This window comes from Neomonachus schauinslandi, chromosome 14, assembly GCF_002201575.2.
Source record: "Neomonachus schauinslandi chromosome 14, ASM220157v2, whole genome shotgun sequence".
Classification (NCBI taxonomy): Eukaryota; Metazoa; Chordata; class Mammalia; order Carnivora; family Phocidae; genus Neomonachus; species Neomonachus schauinslandi.
In genome coordinates, this window is record NC_058416.1 from 78,910,192 (window position 1) to 78,924,993 (window position 14,802).

General features: G+C 48.7%; 1 protein-coding gene across 2 annotated transcripts in view; it reads left to right on the forward strand.

The window, feature by feature from the left end:
- NOS1 (nitric oxide synthase 1) overlaps window positions 1-14,802 on the forward strand; it is an 80,965-nt gene that overhangs the window by 12,799 nt on the left and 53,364 nt on the right. For both annotated transcript variants that reach the window (XM_021698514.1, XM_021698515.1), the window contains exon 2: window positions 938-1,064. In XM_021698514.1, coding sequence (XP_021554189.1) covers window positions 938-1,064 — 127 coding nt within the window. The remainder of the gene's footprint in view (window positions 1-937; window positions 1,065-14,802) is intronic.

Consider the following 14,802-nt stretch of genomic DNA (forward strand, 5'->3'; position numbering starts at 1 on the left):
GATGGTGGTGGTGGCGGTGGTGGTGATAGTGGTGATGGCAATGGTGATGGTGGTGATGATGATGGTGGGGGTGGTGGTGATGATAGTGATGTTGGTGGTGATGCTGGTAATGGTGATGGTGATGGTGGTGATGCTGGTATTGGCGATGGTGATGCTGGTGATGCTGGTGGTGGTGGTGGTGGTGATGCTGACGAATGATGATAATGAGAGCCTCCACTTCAGAATGGCTGTGAAGAGTGGGCTGAAAAACTGTGACCCTGAGCATCTTAGTGTCTGTCTTGCTTACACCATCTATAAAATGTGGCTAATATTCATCCCTGCCTCATAGAGTTGTCACAAGGATTAAATTAAAACACTTGTAAAGTGCTTGACATATAATAAGTGCTTAATAAACACTAGCTATCATTTTTAATAGTCTTATTATTTTTGTTGCTCTGTTCCCCTCATTTTCAGAATCATTTCTGTTTCTCTTGGTGTAGGTATCATTAGTCTCATTATCAGTGCTTATTCAGAATTAGGATGACTTATCACCCTGGCCCCTGGGACTTGTTTTCTCCCGTATCTGTCCTGCCTCCTACATCTTAAGTCATCCAGTGGGTCTGCCGGGTGATGAGCCTTCTGTGTCCCTGGATCTTTGAAATGAGGAAGTGGGAAGGGAGGACCAAAGCCATGTCATGGCCATCTGGAAGTGATGTCCACAAAGGTGGGTGCATGCCCACCATCAGCACCGACGTCAGTGATGATGGGGCTGCCTTCCCACGTGTTGCTGGTGGTTCTGCTGAGCAGCAGGCTGGGCACCCACAGTGTGCTGGCTCCACATAGAGTCCTGTGGGTGAAACGTGGAGGTGCTATACAGACTTGGGACTTTTAGAACAGGGCCATCAGCCTGTCCCTCCTGATGTCATGCCTTTCTCACTTCCTCTACCTTGCCTTTCAGAGGTGTGGACGGCAAGTCACACAAACCACTGCCCCTCAGCGTGGAGAATGACCGAGTCTTCAGTGACCTGTGGGGGAAGGGCAATGTGCCCGTCATCCTCAACAACCCGTATTCAGAGAAGGAGCAGGTAACTGGGTGGTACCAGCTTGGCTCCCACACTCCATGGCTCCCTGAACCTTCCCCAGTGTGAGGATGAGGGGAGGGATGCCAAATGTCAAACCATGTTGGGATGGAAATGAGCCACCACGGCTGCAGAGCTCAGGGGCATTGAGGCCAGGAGCATGTGTCCTGGGATCCGGATTTTGCCTTTGTTTTGCTTTGTTCGTGATCTTGCCATTTTTCAAATTTCAATTCTGTTTCCTCCAGCAAAGGCACTCCCATGCCATTCACATCGCAAATTTAGCAGGTAAAGATACATGGTAAAAAGGTTTCCTCTCTCGCCTAATCCCAGCCACACAGTTTCCCTCCCCAGAGGCAAGCAATATTTATCGTTTCTCTGGTCCTTTCAGCAATACTTTACACGTAGACTGACAAATACACACACACATTATTTTCACACAAATGAGAGCACTTTATACATATTGCTCTGCACCTTGCTTTTCACTTGTCAGCATATCTTGGTGATTACCCCCCAATTCGTAGGGGAAGAGAGTCCTGGTTCTTTTTCACAGCTGTATAATATTCCATTTTATGGCTCTGCCAAACCTACTGAGCCGGTCCTCCATAATGGACCCTTAGGTCATTGCCAATATCTTGCTATGACATTGCTGTAATGGGTGACATTGCCTAAACGTCTCGCATGGCACATGGGCAGGCTTTTCAATAGCATAAATTCCTAGAAGTGAAATTGCTGACTCAACGATCATATGCATTTGTGATTGGGGCAGAAATTGAGAAATGGCTCATCGTAAAGATTGCCCCGATCCTACCAGCTAAGTAGGAAAGTGGTGGTGTCCCCACAGCCTCACCAACCTAATGTATTATCAAACTTCTCAGTCTTTGCCAGTTTGCTGAGACGTGTTTTGACAGCTGAGTCAATATTGTTTCTGAGCATGGAGAGATTTGGCTAGAGATCAGGAGTGCCTCGTTCTCACCTGCTTGGGCAGCCCACAGTCCAGGCCAGTGCAACCCTATTAAAGCATATGAATTTCCCACCCATCCTCTGCACTGCAGTGAAGTACGGGAAGAATGATGAGCGGGAGGTCAGAACAGGGAGATGGCCCATGTCACTCGGCAAGGTCACCTTCTTCTCTCCACCTGCCTCTAGCTCTGGATGGCATGGGGCAGGTTGCCAGGTTCTGTCTTCTCATGCATCTGTATGGATGGCACCTTTTGCTACCAGCTCACCTGACCAAAGCCTCACTACGTAGCCTTCCATGGGGAGGATGGGACATTTCAGAGCCTCAGTGGGGATTGCTTTCCTTAGCTGCTGATAGCTGGCCAGGGAGATAAGGAAGGACGTCAGGGATTCTGTGGTAGGTCAGACTCATGCTCCCCCCAGCTAGTTACTCACCCTCTTGCAATGGCATCTAGGGATGCTTGGAGGAGAAGCATCTATATGGATGTCTACTATGCTGTCCTCAGAACTCAGGGCAACACTATGAGCATGAGGGGGCTATTTTCCATTCATGATTAAATGAACAAATAAAGTTAACATTTGTCTTTGTATTTTCTTTCTTAACTGAAAGGAAAGAGGTATTGCCATAATTCAAATCCTCCCAAGACAAAAGAAGAACAGAAAGAGACAGCCTCAGGCTAGATCCAGGCTCTGGATGTGCTTTGTTAGGTCTGCACTATATTGCCCTAAGGGACAATTTGTATTTGTACTTTGAATTTACTGCCAGTGTTTTGAAATTTTATATAAATATCATATTCACAGCTTCTCTTAAAAAATGTGGACACGCTGACCACCTCGAGCTTGTGTTCTTATGGGACAATAATCTGCACAGACTGAGTAGCAGCTGCTCCTGTAGACAGAGCATGGGCTTTCCAGTTTGCCACAATCCCCACCACTCCCTATCGTGTCCCTCCCCTCAAGACCATTGTCTTTTGTTACTTTTTATAACATTAGTGCTATTGATTTTCTTAGGATGAAAGGGAAATATTTTTCTATCCATGACTTTATTGTAAGTGGCAGGTAGAGATAGACCAGGAGGTTTGTATGTTTCAGGAAACATGAGAAGGATTTCATGTTCTATAAAAAATGAAGAATATTCTTTTTTTTAAAATTTTTTTAAGAATATTCTTTTTTTTAAGATTTTTTATTTATTTGTTTGACAGAGAGAGACACAGCAAGAGAGGGAACACAAGCAGGGGGAGTGGGGGAGGGAGAAGCAGGCTTCCCACCAAGCAGGGAGCCCGATGCAGGGCTCAATCCCAGGACCCTGGGATCATGACCTGAGCCAAAGGCAGGCGCTTAATGACTGAGCCACCCAGGTGCCCCAAGAATATTCTTTTTTTAAATTTTATTTTATTTTATTATGTTATGTTAGTCACCATACAGTACATCATTAGTTTCTGATGTAGTGATCCATGATTCATTGTTTTCTTTTTTTTATTTGACAGAGACATAGCGAGAGAGGGAACACAAGCAGGGGGAGTGGGAGAGGGAGAAGCAGGCTTCCTGCCGAGCAGGGAGCCCGATGCAGGTCTCGACCCCAGGACGCTGGGATCATGACCTGAGCCAAAGGCAGACGCTTAATGACCGAGCCACCCAGGGGCCCCGATTCATTGTTTTCGTATAACACCCAGTGTTCCATGCAGTACGTGCCCTCCTTAATACCCATCACTGGGCTAACCCATCCCCCCACCCCCCTCCCTTCCAAAACCCTCAGTTTGTTTCTTGGAGTCCATAGTCTCTCATGGTTCGTCTCCCCCTCCGATTTCCCCCCCTTCATTTTTCCCTTCCCTTTCCCAATGACCTCCATGCTATTCCTTATGTTCCACAAATAAGTGAAACCCTATGATAATTGACTTTCTCTGCTTGACTTATTGCACTTAGCATAATCTCCTCCAGTCCCATCCATGTTGATGTAAAAGTTGGGTATTCATCCTTTCTGATGGCTGAGTAATATTCCATTGTATATATGGACCACATCTTCTTTGTCCATTCATCTGTTGAAGGGCATCTTGGCTCTTTCCACAGTTTGGCTACTGTGGACATTGCTGCTATGAACATTGGGGTGCATATGGCCCTTCTTTTCACTACATCTGTGTCTTTGGGGTAAATACCCAGTAGTGCAATTGCTGGGTCATAGGGTAGCTCTATTTTTAATTTTAAAAAATGAAGAACATTTTTGTGTGTTTAATATGCAGCTGAGTGTTGTCTTGAAATTAGCCAGCCTGCTTTGCTAATTGACCTTACCTATCTACCTGTCCCCTCCAGGTATCAGAGTTTGTAACTGCTGGTTTGCAGTAACTCCTGAGACCTGACGCACAGAGACAAAGCAGAGGATGCCTTCACCCCACCAGAAAGACCCTTAAAGTCACTGCTGAATTCTAAGCAATGGCAGGATGATGGCCATTTCTTTTATGCTGTCCACCTCAGTTAGACTGTGATGGCTTAGAAACCATAACCTTGAACTGCAAGCCTGAGGAGTGGGGCTCTCAATATTGGGAATGGGGCAGGAGTGATTAATAAGACCACTGGTCCCCTTTACAGAGATTTCGTGATGCAATGATCAGTGTCTTAGGTTGGACAGGCTGCGCTAATTCTGGAATTCCATAAACTGGGTGGCTTACAAACAACAGACATTTATTTCTCACAGGTCTGGAGGCTGGGAAGTTAAGATCAAGGCACCAGCAATTCAGGGTCTGCTGAGAGCCCACTTCCTGGGTCATGGTAGGGGTAGTCTTGCTGTGTCCTCACATGGCAAAAGGGGCATCTCTCTGGGGTCTCTTTTATTTTTATTTTTTTTAAAGATTTTATTTATTTATTTGACAGAGAGAGAGATAGCGAGAGCAGGAACACAAGCAGGGGGAGTGGGAGAGGGAGAAGCAGGCCTCCTGCTGAGCAGGGAGACCGATGTGGGACTCGATCCCAGGACCCCGGGATCATGACCTGAGCCCAAGGCAGACGCTTAATGACTGAGCCACCCAGGCGCCCCTCTGGGGTCTCTTTTAGAAGGTGATCTTATCACTTCCCCAAGGCCCCACCCCTAATACCCTTACTTTGGGGATTAGGTTTCAACATATGAATTTGGGGTGGGGGGGACTCAAACTTTCAGTCCATAGCCGTCAGGGAGAGGTGCTGAGAACTTGCCTTAGGGCCCACTTAAAAATTGCTTGGAGAAGGAAAGAGGGTGCTGGGCAAAGGAGGAAAAACCACACCTTCCTGAGGTTAAGACAGGAAGAATTGGGTGCTCCTGGACGCGTGATATACAGATCGGCCGTGCTGGGATGTACATTCTCTCCTTTATCATCGGCAAATCCTCGGTGTTGTCTAGGACCAAAACCACCGGCCAGCAAGATCATCCTGGCTCAGTTGTCTGAGACTCAGTTTTCCAAATGTGTCTCGGAAATACAGCTGGATGAGGGTAGAGATCCAAGTGCCTGGTTATATTTGAGTCCCAGCCTCAGAGCTAAGGAAGCAGCCCTGTTATTTCCTGCTAGACATCTCCTTAGCCACGGTGCTGAGAAATGTTTCCCAGGCTGAGAAAATTAATAGAAAACGTAATGTTCTTCTTTCTGTCCTAAAAGACCGGCGTATATGCTTAGCCTATTCTCTCCATGCTCAAAGCCACTTTACCTGGAGCTCCCGGGATCAGCTTCCTTCCTCCCAGTTGTAACCCACATTTGCTGCTTTTTTAGGCATCTGCGGGGGGGTTAGCATTGTTAATAATACAAAGAGAGACCCAGCCACCACCTGCTTTCCTGAGTCAGGAAGAGATAGAAGGAGGTAAAAGAACAGCTGGTCCGCATTTTCCCCAAGGACTGGGCAAAAGGCAACAGAGTCCAAGTGAAGCAGGGTGGATACAGGCTAGACAAGAGAAAGAACTTCCTGATTCAGAAGACTGGTAGCTCCCTGAAGGAATAGTGAGGTCTGCACCATCCTTCTTGATTCTCTCCTTTGTCCAGATTCAAGGAAAATCAGCCACAGAACCACCCTCTCTTCAATCAGTCTCTGGAGGCTGAGATGTTCATCTCTAGTAGTGATTTCTCTTGCTAACGGTCTGATTCAGCAGCAGGTATGGTCAGTGAGACTTGAAGTCCCTCATCACTAGAACACAGTGTGTGAATGACTATAATGCTAATCTTTTTTTTTTTTTAAGATTTTACTTATTGGAGAGAGAGAGGCAGAGAGAGAGAGCAGAAGCAGGGAGGCGAGGGAGAAGCAGGCTCCCCGCAGAGCAGGGAGCCCGATGCGGGGCTCCATCCCAGGACCCTGGGACCATGACCTGAGCCGAAGGCAGATGTTTAACCGACCCGTGTAATGCTCATCTTTAACATCTCTTTTCAAACTGTATCTGGCCTGGGCTGGTAGATAGAATAAATCAGCTCACCCATCACCAAACCTTCACCCAGCACCTGCCATGTGCATAGCTCTGGGGTAGAAGCGAAGATGAATAAACATCGCCCTCCCTGCCCTTAAGCCCTTCACAGAAGAATGTGGGGACACAGGGGGTACAGTGCGATTAATCCTAAAATACAAAGGGACCCAAAACACTGTGGAAACATAAATACCTCAGTAGGTATCAGGAAATGTTTAGCTGAAGAGGTAACATTTGAACTGGGTTTTGAAGATCATGTAGGAATTTGTCTAGTAGGAAAACGTATTAATAGTAAATGGAACCGCTGTGGTAGATATACGATATACTGCATTTTTTTTTTCTTGCTAAGGATCATTATTGGACCTCTGAGGTTGTCTTTAGTGCTAATACCACCAGGGACACATACTGAATTTTGACACCATCCTAAAGGCCCTTGGCATAACAATCCTCTTTTTTTTTTTAAGATTTATTTATTTATTTATTTGACAGAGAGAGACAGCGAGAGAGGGAACACAAGCAGGGGGAGTGGGAGAGGGAGAAGCAGGCTTCCCGCTGAGCAGGGAGCCCGATGCGGGGCTCGATCCCAGGACCCTGGGATCATGACCTGAGCCAAAGGCAGACGCTTAACAACTGAGCCACCCAGGCGCCCCAACATAATAATCCTCTTAAGTGAAAATGGTATCCTATGTAAATGACTTGAGAAACTACTGTTGGTCCATTCTCCCTGCAAAACCTCAGCATTTGAATCAAGCCCTTCTCTGCCTCCCTTCTTTTTTTTTAAGATTATTTATTTAGGGATGCCTGGGTGGCTCAGTCAGTTAAGCATCTGCCTTTGGCTCAGGTCATGATGTCATGATCCCAGGGTCTTCGGATTGAACCTGGGATTGAGTCTGCTTCTCCCTCTCCCTTTGTCCCTCCTCCCACTGTGTGCACTCTATCTCTCTCTCTCAAATAAACAAATAAATAAATTTTTAAAAAGATTTTATTTATCTATTTATTTGAGGGGGAGGGAAAGAGAGAATCTTAAGCAGACTCCATGCCCAGTGCAGAGCCCGATGCGGGGCTCAGTCTCTCGACCCTGAGATCATGACCTGAGTCAAAATCAAGAGTTGGATCCTTAACCGACTGAGCCACCCAGGCGCCCCTCTGCTTCCCTTTTTATTAAGCAACTATTTTCTTACCTGCCCAGTTTGCTTTCCTAAGGGAGGAAGGGGTGAATCATGTCTGGCTCCGGGGCAGAATATCTATTTTCAGATACTAATTAAGCATCAGTCCAATCTTTCGTGGATGCAAGGGAGGGTCTTGGGCCTGGGGGAGGTGGGATTTCCAGTTGGGGCTCCCCGCTCTTATTCAGCCTGCTGCCCCTCTCTCCAGCCTCTCGCTGACGCAGGTGATCAGGTAATCAGATAGATGACTGTTACATCAAAATCCCCCTCCCCACCGCCACCACCTCATCCAGAGCCTGGCATTTCCTCACCCCTGGGGACATGGGGCTTGCTGGCTGCTTTCAAAATGTCAAAATCTGTTGAGAAGCTTTTCTGTACTCCGAAGTAAGTGTCAGCATCATCCCAGTGCCTGGAGAGCCCCAAATTATGAGGCAAGTGGAGGGGGTGTGCTTGTGGGTCCCCAGCGATCAGAGGATCAGAGGCGGTCAGGGCGCCTCTCCACCCAGGCATGCGCCCCAGCTGGCCAGGGGGTGCTGGCTTTGCTGAAAGCCGAAAGTGGGCAGCCAGCCCCAGCCGGGCTGCGTCTCAATGAAGGCAAACCAGTGACAGTCCCTGCCTCTCAGTGACAACCTAGCCTGCTGCCAGGAAACCTGGCGTTAATGATGGCAGGGTAAAAATAACAATAATGCGGACCCCTGTACCCCCCTTGTGGGGGCGTGGCCATTCGAACCCTCGGACTCCCCACCCACAGCTCTGGGGGCCACTCCGGTTGGGCCTCGTCCTACTGGTGACCTTGGTCAGACGAGTTAGCATCTGCGCGGAGGCTCCGTTTCCTAACAGGCTCGTCCAGTTGTGGGGAGGTGAGGTGTGAAGCGACCGCGTCTATAACAATGGTAGCTGATACGTTGTTGAGCCATGTCGGGCACGGTGCTGAGCACTTCAGGTCCCTGGTCTCAGTGAACCCCCCCACCCCAACCCAATGAAGTACTATTGCCCCCATTTTACAGATGACTAAACTGAGGCACAGAGGGTTATCTTGAGGAAGGTCACATGACTAGTGAGTGGCAGAGCCCCAGAGCCCACTCTTAATTCTTAAAGGCCCGGCACAGAATAAGTGCTCCGAAAATGGGCATCATTACTATTATTGTTGTTGTTGCTGTTGTTTCATTTGGCTGATTATTATATGGCTCATTTAGGTATAGTTTTACTGCTAATTGTTATACGGCTAATGTGAGGCAGATAGGGCAGGGAACACCATCCCCATTCTACAGATGACACCCTTGGGGCCTGGAAAGGGAATGTGAGCAGCCACTGAGTCTTGGGGACAGAGCCGCACCGCTCTCCCTCTGTGACTCCGTCGTCATCCTTGTCGATCATTCAGATCGAGGTAGCGTGCATCTTTCTGCTGCAGGGGGCCAGGCTCTGGGAGTGCACAGGGGCCAGGAGCCGGGTCTGCAGTGGAAAGGCCCAGCCTTTGAGGGCCTGGATCCCACGACCAGCTCTGTTGCCTGTTAGCTGTTAATTTGAAGGTAGTCATGTCACCTCTCAGAACCTCTGTTTTCTCCTCTGAGAAATGGGTTACCATGAGGACTCCACGAGCCAGGAGATGTGCAGTGGCCTAGTCCCGGTCAGGCACCAAATAGGCATTTACTAAACGTTACTCACAATGGAAGGGGGTCAGATGCGATCACTGCCCTTGAGAAGTTCACCATCTGGACATTGTCTTTTCATCAAACGGTTGCCTTGACTTCCAGAAACTTCCACTTCTAAGGCGAGCTACACACACACACACATAGCAGTAATCACACTGTGATATTTGGGGTTTGGTAGCATCACATTCAGACGTTCCCTGCAGACCCCCCCCCAGCTGGCTTTGGCAGATTCACTGGCTCCGTCCAGGGTGACATCTTGGGGTGTCTGTCCCTGAACCTCTCTGAGCACTTTAAGGAAACTCCTGTGTTTTGAGATGAACCTGTCTGTTGAGAGGGTGCCCCAAATCGCTAGCTACAAACTCCTACTGAACTCATTATTGCCCTCAGCTCAGCTGGGCCGGCTCTCCCTTGGCTTGATCCCCTTCATGATCAGAATACGACATCCGGGTTGGATTTTCCCAAAAGTGCTTCAGGAGGCCCCTCTTTCTCAGGTCACCCAGTGTTCCAAGGAAGCCCTCAAATGGGACAAAAAAGCCTCAACAAAGATACTTTCTGGGAATTGATGTGGAACGGAGTCTCTCTCAGCCCCCAATGGCAGCAGAATCCAAACCTTGCTGATATTTTGCTTCCCTCTACCTAAGCCATCACCTGCTGGTGACCCCCAGGGTCTTTATAGGTCACTTAGCCATGAGACCAGCCTTCCATATCCTGCTGCCGCAGGTGGGCAGAGCCAGGGCGGAGCCAGGAAGCCAGGCCTGAATTGATGAGGGTTTAGGTTCAGCCCTGCAGGAATTTCCACATATTTTGCTCTTTGTTTGTTTTAATAGTGAGTATATTCAAAGCAAGCTGTCCCGACTGTTTCCAGTGGGACCGTGATATCTGGTTCAGGAATCCATGATACCGCTCCACATGCTTATTCATGGCATCAAACCATATTCATGTTCTTTTCCCGGATAAGCCAAGTTAGGTCAAAGTCCTTTTTCCTCCATGCTGTGCAAACTGATACCCCTCGAAACAGATTCTCAGAGGTCAATAGGACTTTCATTTTCTGAGTGTCTCAGGATATCTTAAAAGGTAAAAAGTTCAGGGGCGCCTGGGTGGCTCAGTTGGTTAGGCGACTGCCTTCGGCTCAGGTCATGATCCTGGAGTCCCGGGATCGAGTCCCACGTCGGGCTCCCTGATCAGCGGGGAGTCTGCTTCTCTCTCTGACCCTCCCCCCTCTCATGCTCTCTATCTCATTCTCTCTCTCAAATAAATAAATAAAATCTTTAAAAAAAAAAAAGGTAAAAAGTTCAAAACATAATCGCAAGCCTTGTGCATTTTAAATATTTACCTTTAGCAAGTTAATGGTTTTAATAAACACACGCACACAGTACAAATGTAACAGAATGGGGTTAGGCCACAAGATAATTACAGGATTTCTTTTAAGATCAATTCATAATGCACATATACACTTTGGTCGGGTAACGGGACCAAGTTCAAAGTTGTCTAATAACGGGGCACCTGGGTGGCTCAGTTGGTTAAGCGACTGCCTTTGGCTCAGGTCATGATCCCAGCGTCCTGGGATCTAGCCCCACGTCAGGCTCCCTGCTCAGCGGGAAGCCTGCTTCTCCCTCTGACCCTCTCCCCTCTCATGCTGTTTCTCTCTCTCTCTCTCTCTCATAAATAAATAAATAAATAAATAAATAAAATATTAAAAAAAAAAAAAAAGACCCCTATCGGCAGAGGCCCTTGTCTGTGGATCCTAACTGTGATGGTCTGACTCTGGAACACCTCCTTCTGTAATTATCCACCACAGAAAATAGCCTGTTGAATCGGGGGCAGAGAGAGGAGGGCAGAGAATCAGTGATTTCGAGCTTCCTTGGAGTTATTACACAGAATGAATCGCTTTAGAAATGATGCCTTGAATACACTACTAGGAAATTATACTTGAAGGTACTAAACACAGTTGGTTAAGTTTTATAAGTAGCAATTTTTTCATCACACAGATGGGTACATACCTACTAGTTTACGGGTCTGCAGTCCGGGACCCTGATCTGCCACAGCTCACAACCGGGTTACGCTTGCTGCCCGCAGGGTGGGGCAGTGCTGCTTGAGGCCATGGTGGAGGGCATGGTGTATGGATCTGGCCCCTGGGGTGGCTGGCGTGGTGCCCAGCTCAGCCCCAGGATGCTGCCCTTATTTTAGGACAAGCCAAGCGGGACAGGTTGCTACAGGCCTAGAAGGGAGAAGCGGTCCCTGGCGCCAATAGTCAAAGAGTCAGAAGCTGCTTGCTTCGTACAGGATTGGGCTTTAGCTCCTGGATTATTTCCTGGGGCTGTTGTAACAAGGCATTACAGACTGTGTGGTTTAAACAACAGAAATGTTCTGGAGGCTGGAGATCTCCTGAAATCAAGGTGTTGGCAGGTTGGTTCCTTCTGAGGGCCGTGAGGGAGAATCCTCCCCAGGGCTCTCTCCTTGGCTTGTGGATGGCGTCCTTGTGTTCACACGGCCTTCTCGCTGTGTATCTGTCTCGAAATTTCCCCTTTTTATAAGGGCACCAGTCATCCCACTCAAAAGACCTCATTTTAACTTAAATGCCTCACTGAAGACTCCAAATAAGGCCATATTCTGAGGTGCTGGGGGTTAGGACACCAGCATATGAATCTGGGAGGGACACAGTTCGACCCATAACAGTTCGTAAAATGTGTCTCCCAAGGGGCCTCCCTCCCTGCTGTCAAGCTCTTGTCCCCATTCTATGGTGAGGCTCCTGACTGTGGCAGCCCATAATTGGGGAAGTTGGGGAAGGGCAAGGTGCTTCGCTTCTGTTTCTAGATCTTCCAGATTCTGACGTCTTGTGTGTATCTTCCTACCTTAAAAGCCCCCCTCCCTCCACCTTCCTGTCACTTCCGCCCCTTACTCCCCAACTTCTGCTAGAAGGCTCGCCGTCCTCCCACTCACGAGGAAGCCTTCGAATCAGTGTTGACTTTGTCCCTTGCCCTCCCACCCTCTCCCACCCCCGGGCTGTCTGTTCTGCTTCTGGCACCACACTCTCCGCTGCAGCTGTGCTCCACCCTCCCAGCTTCCCACCTGCATCGTGGCAACAACCCCCCCCCCCCCCCCGCCTGGGGCTCTCTGCCCTCACCCTCTCCCTCCCGCAACCCCTGCAGTCATGTGTTCTAAACCTTAGCTTTGAGAAGCTCCCCCCTCCAGCAGGCAGCTTCAAGGGTCCCCCGTTCTCTACTAAATCAAGACAAAAAAGCCTTTGGCTTAGCATCCGAGGGACTCTACGATTTTGAAATGCATTTAGACCTGTGTTTGTCGGCTTGGGTTGCCATCACAAAATACCCCAGGCTGGGTGGCTTAGACGTAGAAAGTTACTTCTCATAGTTCTGGAGGCAAGCAGACCAAGGTCAGGGCACCAGCACAGTCACGTCAGGCGAGGGCTCCCTTCCTGGCTTGGAGACGGCCACCTTCACTGTGTCCTTACTCTGCCTTTCTGTGTATGCGTGGAGGGAGAAAAAGAAAGACAGAGGTTTCTCTGCTTCTTATAAGGCCATCAATCCCATCAGATTAGGTCCTACTCTTATGGCCTCTTTTTTTTTTTTTTAAAGATTTTATTTATTTATTTGAGAGAGAGAGAGAGAGCATGAGAGGGGGGAGGGTCGGGAGGGTCAGAGGGAGAAGCAGACTCCCCGCCGAGCAGGGAGGCCGATGCGGGACTCGATCCAGGGACTCCAGGATCATGACCTGAGCCGAAGGCAGTCGCTTAACCAACTGAGCCACCCAGGTGCCCCCAGGCGCCCCTCTTATGGCCTCTTTTAATGTTAATTACCTCCTGAGGTCCTGTCTCCAGTAAGTTAGGGCTTTAACGTATGAATTCAGGAGGGACACAGTTCAGTCCGTGGCAAACCTCAGGTATTTGTTGGGTATGTACTATATGCTGGACACTCGTCTAGGGGCTGGACACATCTGTATCTAAACATCTGTAGATATTACATATATATATATATATATACGGATCTATAAGACACAGAGACATAGATATATATATACATGCAGATACATAGACACTCGCAAATTGCAGGCAGTGAAAAGTGCCTTGAAGAAGAATAAAGCGTGCGCGCCTGGATGGCTCAGTCAGTTAAGCATCTGCCTTCAGCTCAGGTCATGATCCCAGGGTCCTGGGATCGAGTCCCGCATCGGGCTCCCTGCTCAGTGGGGAGTCTGCTTCTCCATCTACCCCTCCTCCCTGCTCATGATCTCTCTGTCTCTCACTCTCTCTCTCAAATAAATAAATAAAATCTTTAAAAAAAAAAAAGAACAAATGAGTGTGGCCGTGTGCCAATAAAACTTTATTTATGGACACTGAAATTTGAACTTCCTATAACTTGTATGTGTCATGAAACATTACTCTTCTTTTGATATTTTTATTCAACGGGCTAAGAATGGAAAAATCATTAACTTGTGGGCTGTATAAAAACAGGCAGCAGACCAGGTTTGGCCCACGGGCTGCAGTTTGCAGATCCCTGCATGCAGGTGTACGAGGCTTCCCGCAGTTGTGGAATGAGAGTGGGAACCACTGTAGGGCCAAGAACACGAGTCCCTGGCACACAGTAGGTGCTCAGTAGGTATTTGTTGAAGGAGAGAGAGGAGGGAGGGGTGGAGAGGGCAGAAGGAAACAGGGTGTCAGGGTACCTACAAAGCTGAATTCCGGGCTCAGGGCTCTGGGCTGATAGGGCCTTGCCTCACTATCTCCTCTCTGGCTGCAAGACCATTGCCTTCCATTTCTTCAGGACCCCTGCCAGCTCCAGAAGCAAAGAGGTGTTGACAGAGCCTTTGAAATGCCCACAAGTTCAGAGCCTCCTGTCCCCATTTAGGAGCAATCCCAGGCAGCGCTCCCACAGAGCCCACCGAGATCTAGCCAGTGTCTCCCGCCACCTGAAAAGCTTCCACTGACCACCCCAGACACAAATCCAGAAAAGGATGTGTGTAAATGCTGCCCAAAGCCCACTTGTGCCCTGTCCCCAGCTTAATAAGTCACAAGTGCCCTAATCTGCATTTTTAGTGAGAACATTTCCTCCCCACTCAGAAAAGTCATTTGCATCCCCCATGTAGGGCCCCTGACTGCTGTATTAATCTCCCCATTTGTCCCCTCCTGAGTCATCTAATATTACTGCTGGCTAATTAAAACATCAAAGCCCCAAGTACAACAGCCCTGACAGGGGCCTCCTAATGCCTGGTTTCAAGTGTGCAGTTCAACGCAACCCAGGGTGGAGAGGCACGGCTCACGCCCGGGCCCCCAATTTCTTGGCTCGTAATGACCACCCATCAGACATCTGGAACCTCAAAAGATGGCCTCTTTCATTATGCTTGTTACCTCACTCCCACCACACCCTGCCAACGAAGGCTGCTGGTTGCCCACCCACCAGCCACACCCCACACCTCCTCCTCCTGCCTCACGGTGCTCCCCACTGTGTCTGTTACCCCCCGTCTGGGATTCCAGCCGCTCCCCAGCCTCTAGGGCGTCCATGTGGATGATCAAGAGAGTTTGCAAACTGGCTGAGTGATGCTCCATC